Source organism: Puma concolor, chromosome E4 (assembly GCF_028749965.1).
Source record: "Puma concolor isolate L17-30 chromosome E4, mPumCon1.1.hap2, whole genome shotgun sequence".
In the NCBI taxonomy this organism is placed as follows: Eukaryota; Metazoa; Chordata; class Mammalia; order Carnivora; family Felidae; genus Puma; species Puma concolor.
The window spans coordinates 47,668,803-47,685,896 of record NC_141683.1 but is presented as its reverse complement, the minus strand read 5'-3'; the positions used below and the strand labels follow the sequence as shown (position 1 = coordinate 47,685,896).

Below are 17,094 nucleotides of genomic sequence, written 5' to 3'. Positions count from 1 at the left end.
CTCTCTGTGCTTCCTGGACCTGGATGTCTGTTTTCTTCCCCAGCTTAGAGAGGTTTTCATCCATTACTTCGTGAAATGTGCCCCCTTTCTCTCTCTTTTCCCCTTCTGAAGCCCATGTAATGTGAATGCTATTCCATTCGATGTTGCCCCATAGTCCCTTTAGCTATCTTCATTTCTTAGAAATTCTTTTTTCTTTTTGCTTTTCTGTTTGGGTGAATCCCATTGCCCTATCTTCCAGCTCACTGATTTGTCCCTCTGCTTCATCTAAGCAGCTGTTGAACCCCCCTAGTGTATTTTTCAGTTCAATTATTATTTTTCAGCTCTGTGACTTCTATTTGGTACTTTCTTATATTTCCTATGTTTTGTTGAAGTTCTCACTGTGTTCATCCATTCTTCTCCTGAGTTCAGTAAGCATCTTTGTGACCATTACTTTGAACTCTTTATCAGGTAGATTACATACCTCCATTTCATTAAGATCTTTTTTTTTTCCTGAGGTTTTGTTTTGTTCTTCCTTTTGAGACACACTCTTCCATTTCCTCATTTTGCTTGAGTCTCTGTGTTAATTTCTATGTATTAGGCAAAACAGCTATCTTCCCACTGTTAAAAGAGTGGCCTTGTCTAGATTAACCTCATCATTCAACCTTGCCTTAGCTCTTGGTTGTCTCTCACACTTTGTGACTAAGTAGCCTGATTTACTCCTGATAGGTCTCAGTTGTTAAGAGTGTTTCAAGACCTGTCAGTGCTCCAGAGAGAGAGAGAGAGAGAGATCTTGGTCAGTACCTGGCTTCAGGCTGACTGGAAGCCAGATCCTCAGGCAGCAGCTTTTAAAGTATACAAATGGCACTGCAATTGTAATCCCTGCTGGCCTTAAGACCAGGGGATCTGGAGGTGTCCCCGGGTGACAAATTACAAAATTTGGGGCTTCAGATGTGAGTATATGCTTCTTCCTGGGAGTGAGCTATATATAGCAAGGCCAAGGGAGGACACATAGGTGGTGTCTCCCTGCCTATGTTCCCTGGGAATGCCTTCAGAGTCTCTACATGGATGGCAAACCTGAAGCCCATCCCTCAGGTTGAAGCTCGAGGACCAGTGGTGGGCCTTTTTCACCAGCAGACTAGGAGTATATTCCAGTTTACTGTCTGTGCAATGCCTTGGGTGGGGTAGCCTGCCAAAAACTGTTTTTCTGGTTATTGTTACAGTCCCATAGGCCCTGGCACACAAGCTCCTCTGGCCACTAGGTCCAGGAAGGGGTATCTCCTGTGTGGACTGTGCTTGCCTGTCAACTTTAGTGAGGCAGTGGGAGAGAACTTGAGGTGGGGCATGCCTGCAGCTTTAGCAAGGCATGGAAAGAGTGCTAGGGGCAGAGCACACGCTCCACTGCAGCAAGGCAGTGGGAGATTGCTGTGTCTGTGCACATCTGCTTTTGCTAGCAAGGTAGAGGAAGAATGCAAAACTGGTGCCTCCCAGGACCTCTGTCCCTGGAGAAAGTCCCTACTGGTCCCTGCCCCTCTGGCAGATGCTTTAAAATTAGCAAATAAAGGGGTGCCTGGGGGGCTCAGTGGGTTAAGCATCTGACTCTTCATTTCCCCTCAGGTCATGATCCCATGGTTCACGAGACAGAGCCCTGCATCAGGCTCTGCTCTGACAGCGTGGAGCCTGCTTGAGATTCTCTGTCTCTATCTCTCTATCTGCCCCTCCCTTTGCCTCAAAATAAAATAAACGTTTAAAAATAAATTAGCAAGTGAATATCCTTCACATAGAGTCTAGGTACTTTTTAAACTTTTACACTAGGTCCCAGGGCAGGTAAGTGTGCATGTGAGTCATGAGGTATCTCAGATCCCTACAGTCCTTGGGGTCTCTCGGATGTAAGGTCCAATGGTTTTCAAAGCCAGATGTTTTATGGCTCATCTCTCCAGTACAGGTCCCAAGGGCTTAAATGCCTGACATAGGGCAGGAGCCCCATCTCCTCAGGGAGAAGCTCCAGACTTGTGAGATCCCTCCCTGTTGAGGGTCACCATGCCAGGGGTGTGGTTTTTGGCAAGACTGCACCTCTGCCTCCCCTGCCCATCTTGATGTTGCCCTTTTACCCTTTGTCATAGAAGAGCTGTTCAGCTAGTTTTCAGATCTTTTTCAGAGCAAGTGTTCCATATGTGGCAGTAAATTTGGTGTCTATAGGAAGAGGTGAGTTCAGGATCTTCCTGTACTGCTGTCTTGGACCACCCTTGCCCACATATCTACTTTTAACTCCTTCATTCAACTCATTATCTTATAGGGGTCTGGTAACTATTTAAAGTGAAGATTTGATTATGTCACTCCTCTCTTAAAACTCTTCAAAGATCTCTCATGTATTTAAGTACAAATAAAACCATTAACATTACTTAAATGCCTTCTACCCACTCTTTGGTCTCCTCTCATACCACCTCATCTTGCTCTCTTCAGTCCCCTGGCTTGCTGTCAGGTCCTCAGGGGGTGTCATGCTCTCCTTTATTTTAAGTTGCTTGCCCATACACATCTTCTCTGAAACACCCTACTCAGTTCTCTTCCATTAAGTCACCCATTCAGTTCCTATGTATTCTTCAGATCTCTGCTCAAAGACTTTCTCTATGAATTACCCTCATGTCTAAAGCCTTTCCACAATATCAGTTCTCATACTTCTCCATATTTTCTCTTAATATTACTCTTTATAGTTTCTAATTAAAGTTTTATATATGTATGTTATAAACACCTATCTCCCAGAGAAAGAGTTGCTTACTAGCAGTATGCTTTAAAGCTTCATAATGAATCTCTCACTAGCACAAATGTATACAATTAATTCCATAGGACTTGGAATAGGAATAATAAGTGAGCAGATACCCATCACTTCTTATTCGGAAGAGAACTCAACACATCGCTTATTACTGCAAACTCACTACAAGCAAAGTTCAAGCCCACATTAGTCAATTAACTTGGTCCTAGGAGCAAAATCTATTAATTCAGATTTTTAAATTCACTGTTTAGATTATCTAAGTTTGAAATATATTTATTTATTTAAAAATATGTAATGAGGTAAAGTTTTATGCCAGAGATTATACTCAGAGTGAAGGATACAGAAATGAATTTATTCAGACAGCGTCTCTGTCCTCTGGAAGCTTATAAACTAAAGTATTTTTTTTCAAGACTTATTTCACTTAGGTTTATGTAAATATGATTTTACCTCAATCTTAGTATATGATAAACACATTGGGGATACTCTGAGTCAATATGGATGAACACTGTTCATTCATCCATGAAACATCATTTTTTCAATACTTAAAAGAGTCATGCATCAAACAAAAATACCAACCAGTAAGTTAAAATCAGTATCATTATGATTATTAGTCTTTAATTAATTTCATTCTTCAAATCAAAATATTAAGTTAAATTCTAAAAACTATAAGGAAAACACATACTGTTTTAGTAAATTTTCTATAGTCTGTCCAACAGGAAAATCTACAATTAGGAAAGAAGAATGTGATAGCTCTGAGAAGATCTAGGTAGGTTTCACATTTTGGGCTAAGCAATATTGATACTTACTTTGAGATTTCCCTGGGCAGTGTTCACAGGTTGGCCATCTTTTAACCACGTAATAGATGGATTTGGAATGCCATTGGCAATGCACTGCAAAGTGATAGGCTTGTATTTCACTATAGCTCTCTCAGAAAGATCTGGGGATTTGATTGTTGGAGGTACTAGATTCAAGGAAGGAAAGGAAAGGAAAGGAAAGGAAAGGAAAGGAAAGGAAAGGAAAGGAAAGGAAAGGAAAGGGAAGGGAAGGGAAGGGAAGGGAAGGGAAGGAAAGGGAAGGAAAGGAAAGGGAAGGAAAGGGAAGGAAAGGAAAGAAAGAACAGGGGAAGGGAAGAAGTGAGAGAGGGAAGGATGGATGGAAGGAAGGACAGCGGGAGGGAGGGAGGGAACAAAAACCATAATCAGTGGAGTCAAATACTTAAAAATCCAGATGTAAGAACCTGAAACTTTAAAATTTAGAAAAGGGGAAATTCCTATTTTAACAAACAATGAAATAATTTTATCTCATGCATTTAATTTAGTCTTCAGCAATTTTAGATGACCTATTTCTTAACTGTGGATTTCTATTCTTCAAAGAATAAGTAAAATATATTTATAGCAACTGTAATCAGCATGTATGTTTGGCTTACACATTTTGGTGTGTTTTCCCAATCTATTATGATCCTCTCTTTCTCTAGAACTACCTCATTAAATCAGGGTGGGTTTCCTGTACCTGTATTTATTACCGCAAGACTCTGACCCCAGTAAGACTATTGAATACAGAATGGTAACTTGATTTAAGCTGCCAGAATTGGAATTGAGACTGAGAAACAGAGTTAGCTATATTTCATCCCAGGATTGGAAAGGCAGTAAAAAAGTCTGCATGGACAGAGGGAAAAATGTTGATGTTCATAGAAACCTCTACTGAGGGTTCCAAATGGCTCTCCAGTCTCCCATTGCGGTCTCTACGTTCCCAACATCTGCAGACAAGTGAGACATATAATACCCTGGCAGAGGGTTGCCTCGTCATTACACTAATGGTTCTGATCCTTCTGTGCTAGTTCTGTGAATATTCTTACATACCCTGGATCCTGCAGAACAGGGTCCTTACCTTCTATTTTGGAAATGACTTTATTCACACTCCCTCCTGTTTTGACTAAACTCTGGAGAGTGGACACAATCCCTTTACTTAGAACTTGCTGCCTGCCTATTCTATCTTATTTGGCCTCATTCCTCAGACGCTGGCATTCTATGCAGAATCACACTAACATTTGAATTCTGTATATTCATTTACACAGGTCTCTTGGTTAAGTCTCTGTGTTAGTAAAGTACCTTCCAATCTGCCATACAACTTAACTCAAATTCACATACTTCATATTACTTTCCACAACTCAAGATTTATCCAGATTACTGAGCTACCATCTGAATTAAATAATGACCCAGTGCATAAGCTAATTTTAAATGTAATGCTCTGGTCTCTTCTTCAGCATACCATGAACAGTAACTTCAAATTCCTTCTTGTGGTCGCCAGCAATGTTTGTTGCCACGCAGCGATAAAGGCCTGTATCTGACACCTGAGCCTGGGCAATAACCAATTTGCGTCCATTTAGCAAAATCCTGAATCCATCCTTTTCATCAATTAGCTGGCCATCCTTTAGCCACCTATAGAAACAAGGCAAAAAGAAGTCTGGAGATATATTTTAAAAACTAAGTTCCTAGAGGTGTGTGTGTGTGTGTGTGTGTGTGTGTGTGTGTGTGTTTATCTCGGAGGAACTAGAACCATTTATATATTAAAATGTCTCTGTACATACATAGATATATAAATTCTCAACTGTATTTGCCAAATTCTCTATTTGTCCATTCTATAAAGTGAACTATAATGGGGAAAAGAAAAAAGTAAAGCTGGCCTAACACAGAAGTTGGCATATTGTTGGAGCCCCAGTAGCTATGTGTTTTCTTCATTCTTCTATTAATGTTAAGGAACAGAAAGAGGCAAATGCCCCTAAATATTATTCACTTCAGATGTTTAAACAATATTAACCAGCAAAGTGAATACATTCCTAAAGCATCTGTAAAATAAAAGACTGAAACCACATAGCATTATGTATTTTTTCATTTCTTATGAGTTATCACTTTCCATTTTACTTTATAATCATATGTGAACATATATTATTCTCTTAGTTGACTAACTGCTCCTTTGCATATCCTGCACCTTGGAAACGAAAGGTTAGGTATTCACAAATGCTTTGTGAATGAAGAAATAAGAAAAGAAATTGGTAAACACATATGCATGGTAACTTCCTCTATTTCCCTAATATGTCCAGTACATTACTTTTTATTTAATCATTCATTAAACATTTCAGTTCCTCAGGAAGATCTGACAGATACTGCTTACTAGTCTGTCTCTATAAACTGAAAATGTATTTCTCAGAGCATAAATGGAATTCGTCTAATTGAGCAGATTTAGGGGCCCTGTTATTATAAAGCAAAAGCCGCCTTTGTATACAGAGTATGTCTTTTAAAAGAGGAGCATAAGGAATATCATTTTATATGGCCGCCTTTTAATGACACAGGACTTCTTTCAAGATAGCTCTAAAACACGCAAATAAAGAAGGGGGAGGTATTTAGAAGACACACCAAAACCCTTACATGATAGTTGGTGTGGGAGAGCCTGTCACTTGACAATCTAGCTCCAGTAAGTTATTAACCATCACAATGAAGTAAGATGTCTCATCTCCTCCGTCTATAGCTGGTGGCACTAGAAAACAACAGAGATGTAGCATACAAAGAAATGTACACCAGAAAAAATATACTACTCTTTTAAGCAGTACTAAGTTGCAGTTTAGAAGGTTGACAAGTATCATAGGGATTTGATACACCAAGGGGATTTGAAATATAAAATAAACTTTACCATACATACTTGCTAGGATCGGGGAATGTATTTTTGACATACTGTGGATTTTTCTCAATTAATCTACCACGTAGGTGCTGCTGATGCCATCTGAATATAAAGCTAGTTCATAGTTTAGTTTGCTTATTTTCATAATAATAAGAGAAATGAACCTCAAAAATTGGGCCTCTGTTCAAAAGTCTTTAATTTATAAAAAAAACAGAGACTAAAAAGGTTGCAAGATGACTTCCCAAAGCCCAGAGACAAAGTTTCCTGTTGTCTAGCATAGCGCTCATGACAGGGACCACGTTATCACTCACTGCAATCAGATATTGTCATAGATGTAAAATGCATCAATGCACTTACAAATACAAAGTGTGCCTGTCAAAATCAGTGGAAGATTTACGTGGGTTCTTAGATCTTGGGTCTGGTGATAAATCCACCACTCAATAATGTGCAGGTCCAGAGTTGAACAGACAACTGAACCTTCTGTAACATCATTTCATGATTCCATGACCAAAAAACATTTAATAACATGGTCAGGTTTTGCTATGAATCTGGAATCCAGATTGTGGCATCCTTATTTACCTAAGACATCAACTTCGTATTTGATTTCCTTTTCTCCTGCCACACTGGTAGCCACACATACATACTGTCCCCGGTCGGCTTCTAGGGTACTCAAGATTTCTAGTTTCTTCCCACCATCTTCTGTACGGACGTTGTCACTGGTTTTCACAGGTACGCCATCTTTTAACCAGGTGAGAACTGGAGGAGGGTTGCCAGTAGCTTTACACTCTAGTGTCAGTGAATGAGCAATAATCACTTGCTTACTCAGAGGCACAGCCAAGTCACCTTCAATCATTGGAGGAACTAGGTAGAAAAAAGTAACATTTCAGGCATCTTCGAAATCCTAGTGGAATACAGGAGATTTTGTTTTCATGTAGTTTGACCATAGAAACGATATACATGTCTGTCTCCTTCTAAGCTGTTAAGGAAAGAATTTCTTGGGTTAGCTGATCTGCAACTACTGTCAATATTGTGGGATACTCTGTGCTACGTCTCGCTTACAAAGGGTAGATAGCAGCAGAGAATGTTCTTAGTCCTGAAAACAACTTTACCTCGTCCATAAAAACCAAATGGTCTAGATGCTCCATGTGCCATGGACAAATGGTTGGGCAAATGAATGGACCGCCTCTTGTTAACTGTATCTTTTTAAAATATTTTTTCCAAGTCATGGGACAAATTCTTCCCATTTCTAACCATGCATATTGAAAATGACCAAACCCACCAGGACTTTATTAGTGAATGAATTCGATGTTGGCATATTTGAAAGCATAGACAGAAAGGCATATGATTACAGCACGTATTTTTTCCTTACCATAGACATCCACATGGAATGATTTTTCAGCAGTTCCAGCAACATTGGTGACATGACATGTGTATGTTGCTGAATCAGAAACCTGTGCTCGAGGGATATGAAGAAATCGTCCTTTATCAATATAAAGGGCTTGTGAGCCGGATATGACTGGCTGGCCGTCCTTATACCAAGTAATAGCAGGCATTGGAAGTCCCCGAGTTTCACATTCCAGTTTAATTATGCTGTTGATCAGTGCTGCTATTTCTGTGGTGACATTCCCTCCTTTAATACTAGGTGGTACTACAAAGGATTGCAGAAAAGAAACAAGTCTTTTAGCTTTAGCTTAGCATCTGTACCAGACTCCTAAATGCTGTAAAGAATGCATTTAAAGTAGATGTGAATTAAAGACAATTAGGAACTCAATGATTTATCTACTGATAGTCAACTGCCTGTCTTCTCAATCTTTATCACCTTCCTCTTGGGTTTTGATTTCAGTAAGAGCAGAAAGTCACAGGGTTCATTTCAGGGGTTCATTTAAGTCCAAAAGATCGTTACATAACTAGTTTGACCATAGAAATGATATACATGTCTGTCTCCTTCATTACATAACTAAGAAAGTTATGTTGAACAAACAAAGGGAAACAAAATAAAACCCCACTTAAAGTGGATATGATACATTTGAAATGAGGCCAAGGGACCAGGAAATGTCACATCCTGTACAACTGCATGCCTTCTCCCCGCAAAATACTAAAGGTCTAAGTGCCTTCAGAACCAGTTACTGGGAAGAGCTGCGGAATCTTCCAACTTTTGCTTCTTACAGGTTTTTGTTTCGTTGTTATTGCCTTTTTTTTTTTTTTTAGCTGCCAAGAGTTCATTCACTCAACTATACTCATCTAACCAGCTACATGTACATCTTCTGTAATTTAGCAACCACATTCCTGGCCTCACACCACATGAGAACTCTGTGTGAGTTGGAAAAACGACTCAAGTGGCTCAATCCTGCTACATCTTTTGACTCTGGTCATTCCAGGCTTGTGCTACAAACCGCAACAAGTTAAAAGAAATCAAATGGCATGTGCCTGAACTGGGAGTACCTTAATATTATCTTATGAAACTTTTATTTTAGAATAGGGTATATTCTAGAATGCTTTTCTTACAGTTGGACTAAGGTTATAGGTTTCAGGAGGAAGATCACGGAGGTAAAACACCATCCTCATCAGATCATATCAAAGGTACAAATCATCAGCATGACTTATCACTGATGATGTTAACCTTAACAATCTGGTTGTGGTAGCTTTTGCTAGGTTTCTCCTTCATAAAGTTACTCTCCTTTCCCCCTTTTTGGGGAAAGGGATCACTCTTTTCAGCCCATACATACGGGGTGGGGAGTTAGGTTCCATTTTCTTGAGAGGAGAACACCTACCTAATTTTTTTGGAGTTATCCTATATAATTTTGTTTCTTGTCCCCAATTTATTCACTTATTCAACAATTTATTTATATCAACATGAATTCATGGAAACTTATTTTATACCTTGGGTTATGATCTAAATACTACATGGTTTAATTTGTTGTTCAGATCAATCCAGTTTTGACCACTGGGAACCATTTCATTTGGCCCCTATGTTCCTTTGGCATATTCACGCCATGCTACTATTTTAGTACTTTTTTACCTTCTGGCTCTACTACATGCTGTAGGCTCATCTTGTATATTCCCTGCTCCAGCCCTGAATTAACCATTTTTCTGAGAAGGCTTGGTTCCTTTAAGTGGAAAAAGATATTAGAAAACAAGAGCTGGATGTGAATAGAGTACCATAATATTTTCTGATAACCGTTCTCAGAACTAGCTCACAGTGACAAACATTCATATACACATTTCTTTTTTGTCACACATAATTTAAGGAAATATCTACTACAGTGTGAAGTAAACCTGGTGGTAGGATAATTTTCCTATAAGGTAGTTTAATATACAGCTCAAAGAAGCCAACAATGGTTCATAGGTGAGGCATGGAGATGCTAAGCTAAGAATACATTTTTACATTTTTAAATGGTTGGGAAAAAAATCAAAATAATACTAATATTACTTTGTGACATGTAAAAATTATATGAAATTCAAACTTCAGTGTCCGTAAATAAAGTTTTATTGGTATATAGTCCCACTGATTTGTTTACATATTGTCTATGGTTACTTTCTCCCTCTAATAACTGAGTCAGGTAGTTGCAAAAAAATAGCAAATATGGTGTTCTCATTGCTTCTCACTCCTGCTGAGCTTACCATCAATTTAAGTGACACAGTTATAACTCAACAGCATTTCAAATTGCCATGCATATCACCATGGCATGATATTTTATTTTATTTTTATTCTCAGTGCATACTTCTCATGTCAAAACAAGAAAGAGAAAAGTAGATTTTAAAATACCTTTTTAAAGCACAACACAGTGAGGATTATTTTGTTATAAATGAATGGCAAAGCATCATTTATTTTGTAATAATACTATTGCTGTAATACTATTGCTGTTTTGAAAGATTACAATACACACCAACACACTAGACTCATCATGTTATCTCCAATTCAAAGGAAAACAACAGTTGGATAAATCATAAAATGTAAAATGGACTGACTCATAATAACAGAATTTCTTCTCAAAAATAAAAAGTCAAAATGAGGCTACAACCAAAAAAAATTTTTTTTCTGAGTGGTTCATATGTTAGCCAAGCAAGAAAAGCCATTTACCAACAGTGATTTAATTAAAATCAGGGATGATCACAGTCAGTAGTCACAGAAATGTGTCCACAGAAATCTTAAATCTTTGTTTGAGATTATTAGCCTTTGCATGACAATAATTGCTGGAAGACATGAGACCACTGGGAGCAACGTTGATAGTTAATTCTTTTTTAAAGGCAACTTTTCTGAACAGTATTCTTGGCTCTTGGCAAACTAACAGATGTTACTGATACTGCTTTTGGTTTGAGGAGTCAATGCCAAGTCTGAAGAAACTAAAGAATTAGTCTCTAAGAATAGTCTGCATGGAACAACTACAGACAAAAAATATTTTCAAAGAAATCTTAAAAAAAAAAAAAAACAAAAAAAACCCAACACTAACTCGTTACAACCTGAAGTGGAATCTGCTAAGATATGGTACAACTGATGGTAGCAGGAAAAGGCTTAGACAAATTTATAAAGCTTATTAAAATATAAGGTTTTAAAAGTCTATATTCCTTCTGTTACTTACCAGCAAGCACTCTGTGTAAAATACTCATATGTTCTGGAACCAGAAGTGTCAATGGTATATTTTATTTGCTCTTATGGACTTAAACATCATCAGTTCCATGAATTTTTTGTTATAAGTAGAAGCTGAATATAAAGACTTGTCTACCATTGAGCAGTTCAGCGCCTTAATGGTGCTAAACTTATATTTTAATTTTTTGAGCTCAGTGCTGAGACTACTTTTTCTGAATGAAAAGAACTGTCCTCGAACACTATTACTGAATACTGTTGAATGATTTTGGAAATTGGTTTTTGCTACAAATTTGCTAATGTTTCTTAATGAATTCAACCTAAAATTACCAGATCAAAACAGCACTTAAGTGCAAAACTTATACTATGGTAGTCATTCTGTCTGAATCACAATTATGTCAAGCGACATTTATACATTTTCCATGCTGTCAAACAAAACTGAGATCTCCATTGCCCTACAGATTTGCCCTGGATATATTTTCTGAGCTCAAATTTCAGTTTCAGCAATGTCTCTTAGACCTTGATAAAAATACAAAGGAAATTTCCATGTTCAAAGTTCATTTATCTCTCAGAATGAACCTTTAATTATTCAGTCTGCGATACGGCATGCTAGAAGTCAATTATCAAAAGAATATAAGAGAATTCTATAAATGCTTTCCAAACAATGAGTATGGTCATTTAAAATAATATGTTTGTGAACTGATGTCAGTATTTGACAGTATCTGTCTACATGAAAAAACATTTTCCAAGAGGAAATACATAAAATCTCATTATAGAACAACATTGACATTAACATGAACATTTGCAATCAATTTTAGTGAGAGGGATCACTAATTTTGACCTCCACTTAAAATATTACCCCTTCCCTCCAAAGAATTCCATTAATCCAATCTGTAGACTTGTATGACAAAAAATTTTATAATTTTAAAAATTATTCAAAAAAAGAATTTTATCAATAGATAATTAGTAGAAATTTATTTCTATCTTGATATATAAATACCTACATAGTATCTTTGACTTTGTCTCATGGTCTGCAAAACCTAAAATATTTACTATCTTGCCCTTTATACAAAAGGTTTGCCAAGTCTTGCTATAGATAATTAATGAATACAAATTCAAGCCACCATTTTGAAACCTTAAGGAAGAGCATTTTATTCAGATTTAAAATTTTAATTTTGCTTTGAGACTACTTATGTCATATGTTAATCTGTAAACATATATCAAACTTTTGGTTCAAAGTGCCTAAATCAGCTGGCTAGCCTAATTAGTTGGATGACACATTAATGAAAGCAAGAACATATGTTCAAATAAGTCCCTACCCACCATGAATGTTTTACAAAGGAATATCATTTGTACTGGAAAATATCTGCATTTTTGAAGTTGAGAAAAGTTACTCAAAGAACATTTCTAATTGACGTCAGAACAACACACCATCTACTGCTTAAATTTGCCAAATAAACGTCACTTCCTATTTCAATTTAATTCATATATACTTTTCTGGGACCTTATTTCTGTTTGACGAAGGTTGTTACAGATAAAGGTAATAAACACACTGCACATTAAAATGCACTGCACATATACATTCAAAGACTTACACACACTTTGGAGAAGCACTTAGACTTCTTAAACTCAAACACGGACCTCAAGTTAAAAATCTTTGCCTCAGAATTAATAGCTATGAATTTACACAATCTCCCCCTGGGACATTAAAAGCTCTTTTATTTCCTTCCTTTTTTCACATCTTTCCCCTCCCTCTCCCCCCCCCTCTCCGCTCCATCTTTTATTTTTCACTCTTATTCTGCCTCTATTTCTTTCCTTATTCGGGCACAATGTGCATTTCTGCCTTTCAAGTGCATCAGCTGTTTTGTCCTCATGTTGGTATGTAAATAAGGAAAACAAATGAATCAAATGTCATACAAAACACATTCTCAATCTGAAATCTACATAACTTTTCCTGACAGCCCAACTATGGCATCTGTTTCATTCATTCTTAGGAATAAAAAGCATTTTCATAAGTGAAATAAAATAAGCTTAAGGTTACCCACTTGGAGGTGCAGCCAAGCATACTAGAAAGGAGATGCATTATTTCCTGAGTTATAATAATCAAAACTTCACAATGTCATAATATCTTTCATCTCAGACAATCCTAGAAATTTTAATCATTATAGTTCCCTCTCTTCTGGGTGCCTGAAGGCGTTATATAGACTGCACAAGACGATCTGAAATAAAAGAACCCAAGTCCTTGGGAAATAGGTGTCTTACAGAATCACCAAAATGTATGCATCATAGACACTGGCAACGATACAACAATGTAGAGAAGACCACTCAAAAGCTTAGGGGAAATTTTGCACCTATTATTTGAATGTCTGGTTCTGGTAAGAGGCCAATGGTGGCAATAACATTTATGTTTGACTTGGATTCATGACCGCCAATCTTTCAGTAATGCTACTCTTTTTTTTTGGAGGACATGTCTTTTCATGATTAGATTCTTCCAAGGCTTCTATTTATAGGTAGAAATGATTTAAAAGCATGCATTAAATAAAATCTCTTTGAGTCAAGAGAGCTACTCAAACTTTATATAAAGACACTAACATTGAAAAAGGGAAATTAGCAATCCAGTGAAGTTATATAGAAGTCAAGCTAGTAAGCCAATACAATCACTAAGTAAATAATGAAAAATGAGTAACATTATTAAACTCTCAGTATAAGCCAGGTGACCCAGTAAGGTATCTAGCTTTTGATCCTCACAATAACACTATTAAATAGGTGCTATTATTATCCCCATTTTACAGATGAGGAAACTGAAGATCAGAGGGTAGGCAATTTGTCCAAAGTCATAAAGCTAGTGAGTGACGGAAATTGGATCTCAACCCAAGTCCGTCTGTCCCAGAAGCCCAAGTTCTTAGCAATGATTAGATCAGTGCTGTCCAATAGAAATATAATGCTAACCATCTACATAATAAAAATTTTTCTTGTAGCCACACCAAAAGAATTAAAAACAGAGGAAATTAGTTTTAATAATATATTAAACTATTATATATATTTATATTATTTATATATATTAAATATATATAAATATTTATAATATTAAAATATATACAATATATTAAAAATATATAAATATTTATAATATTAAAATATATACAAATAATATATTAAAATATATATAAATATTTATATATTATTTATATATATTAAACATAATATATATAATATATAATTTAGCTATTTATATATAAATATATAATATACTTAATATTATATATATTATATACATAATCATTTTAGATATAATCAATGTAAAATTATCAATTAGATATCTTACATTATATTTTCAAATTAAGTCTTTGCTATCTGACCTATATTTTATACTTACAGCTTGTCTCATTTTGAACTAGCCACATTTCCAGTGCTCAACAGCTTCATGTGGCTAATGGTTACCATATTGGACAGTATATCACTGGACCATTCATTCATTTATTAGCAAACATTTCTTGAGAGCTACCACGTATCAGACATTAAAATAGGGAACATGCAAAACTAGGCCCTGCTCTTACGAAGTGTAGCTTTCCTCTTACGAAGTGTAGCAGATAGGTAAATAAATCCATAATTAAGCAATAACCTATCAGACAGTGATATGTATTATGAAGAAAATAAACTTGGACAATATAATAGTGACTGCATGACTGACTGGCTTGGGAAGATCCTGTAAAGAGGTGATATTCCTGAAGTATCTACACTCTTGAGTGTCATACACTGTGGAGAGACAGAAATCAGTACAGTAATAAGCATGACTGGCCTATTGAATTACTGGGTAATTTGCTGTGCCTGCAACCTAATGTCTATGTGTGTAAAAAATATTAAATGACCTTGGAATTCACTTGCCTCAGGGAATATTGAGATTTTTAGTGAAATGAGGGCTGAATCCTCTGGTAGGGACTTAGCTGGAAGAAAATGGTGGCACAAACATAAGGCATTTAAAATATCACCCAGTGGTCAGAATAAAGACCAAGATGGTTTGAAAACAGAACAACTGAATGGTTTGCATACCATTGGCTTCATTCAATTCATGTATCTCAGTTCTTTTTAGAGGTTTCTGGGTTTTCTTTTTAAAGTCTTTTAAGGATTTAGACATTTGACTTATTATATATTAATCAATCAGGAAACGCCAGATGTCTTGAGTGACATCATTGGAAAATCACTAGACCTCTCAAAGAAATCCAGATGTGATGACAAAATACATTAAAATTGGATGCAATGTTCTAGTCTAGAACACAGAAACTAGGATCTTTCCTCTAATGTAAGTTGCAGTCCAAATTATTCAGCATTGAATAAAAGAACAGTTAACATTAAACCCTGATTTTCAATAATAGTGGGAATTGATAATAACAAAACAAGCATATGAAAATCACACTTACTATAGACCGTGAGTTTTATGTCCTTGGCTTGTTTGCCAGCTGCATTAGATACAGCACACTGGTAGCGACCCTTGTCACTTCTTCGTGCATTCTTTAAATGTAAAACTTGTCCTCTGTCTAGAAGTTCAATATTAGGATCTCCCAAATATAAAGGCCTAGAAAAAATAAATTTCATTCCATGGGTCCATTTTTATTTTCCTATGTTTCCTCTCTTATTAATAACAACAAAAATCATTAAGTCCTAGGAGATTAAAAATATGAAACAAGGTTTCTTTCTCTATGAATCTAAAAAAAATAAACAATGATATTAGTACTCTTATTCAGAAAAATGGAATTATTAAAGCATTATTATTCATTATTTTCATTAATGAAAGTTAGTTAATGATTACTTTGAGATGAAAAGTTCCCTCATTTCAAACTTATTTGTTAAGTATTAATAGAAACCTGGTAGTGTTTTCCTTGTTTCTTTCATTCCTCCCCCTCCTTCTCCTCCTCCTTTTTCTTCTTCATCTTTTTTATTTGTTTTCATAGCCAAAATTTCTATCATCATTTAGTAAAGTAAAACTAAGAGTATAGGAGCTTGAGGCCAAGGAATATTAGTTTTAAACCAATATCATTATAATACCTGGAAAAGTATTCACAATAGAATGGTTATTACTTATTAAAGGCAATGATCCTGCCAGCTTTTCTAAAAAGTAGATACTGTAGTAAATATGAATGTTTTTATAATCACAAGTACTTAAATATACTTATGTCAAAAGCAACTCATATATGGTTGTTAAGGAAGTCTTTTCCTACTATACAGTCATTTATTGAATACTATACAATGCTCACTTTACATAACTGGCAGCAGCTTTATGTAATAATTGAAACATCACGTAAAGTCTATAATATCCTAATATTCATATCTTTTTTTACTGTATATTTATTTTTGAGAGAGACAGAAAGAGAGAGAGAGAGAGAGAGAGAGAGGGAGAGAGAGAGAGAGAGGGAGGGGCAGAGAGACAGGTAGAGACAGAATCTGAAGCAGGCTCCAGGCTCTGAGCTGTCAGAACAAAGCCCAATGCGGGGTTTGAACCCACAAACCAGGAGATCATGACCTGAGTCAAAGTCGGATGCTTAAACAACTGAGCCACCCAGGCACCCCCTAAAATTCATACCTTTAAAATCCACTGATCTTCTTTCAGAAAGACCCATAACTAGTTTTTAAAAAATCTGCAGTGACTTAGCCCATGATTAATAACTAGATGCACTGCTGGATTAGAAGTCTCATCAGCTACAGAATTAAATGGAAACACATTTAATGTTCTGTGGTAGCATCCTTTACGATTTTTTGGCATGTCACTTTGTAGGAAGCTCTCAAAAGCTGAGAGAATAAAGTACCTTAGTTTAATGCATTTTAACTGTTTTTAAAAAGTGAATACTTGATAATGTTACTCAAATTTAAGTAACTTTAAAACTTTTATTGATCATTAATTATGCAAGGAATGTGAAATTTTAAATAAACAAAAAAGGAAGTATTATAATAAGAAAAGGTCTGCTTGATTTATTACCCCTAATGTGAGTCTTCTCTCTAGATATCTCACCTTTGTAAGTTTGGTTTCCATTTTTTCACAAGTTTTTTTTTTTAATGTTTTCCCAAAAGAATCTAGTTCTTACATGTAAATGGT

The 17,094-nt window shown here is 36.0% G+C and overlaps 1 protein-coding gene across 3 annotated transcripts in view; it reads right to left on the bottom strand.

Annotated features, from left to right (window-relative positions):
• The window catches only part of HMCN1 (hemicentin 1), a 482,690-nt gene that overhangs the window by 193,158 nt on the left and 272,438 nt on the right, over positions 1-17,094 (bottom strand). For all 3 annotated transcript variants that reach the window (XM_086694136.1, XM_086694137.1, XM_086694138.1), the window contains 6 exons: positions 15,425-15,579; positions 7,791-8,069; positions 7,001-7,282; positions 6,172-6,280; positions 5,015-5,184; positions 3,553-3,707 (listed from right to left, as the gene is read on the bottom strand). In XM_086694136.1, coding sequence (XP_086550262.1) covers positions 3,553-3,707; positions 5,015-5,184; positions 6,172-6,280; positions 7,001-7,282; positions 7,791-8,069; positions 15,425-15,579 — 1,150 coding nt within the window. The remainder of the gene's footprint in view (positions 1-3,552; positions 3,708-5,014; positions 5,185-6,171; positions 6,281-7,000; positions 7,283-7,790; positions 8,070-15,424; positions 15,580-17,094) is intronic.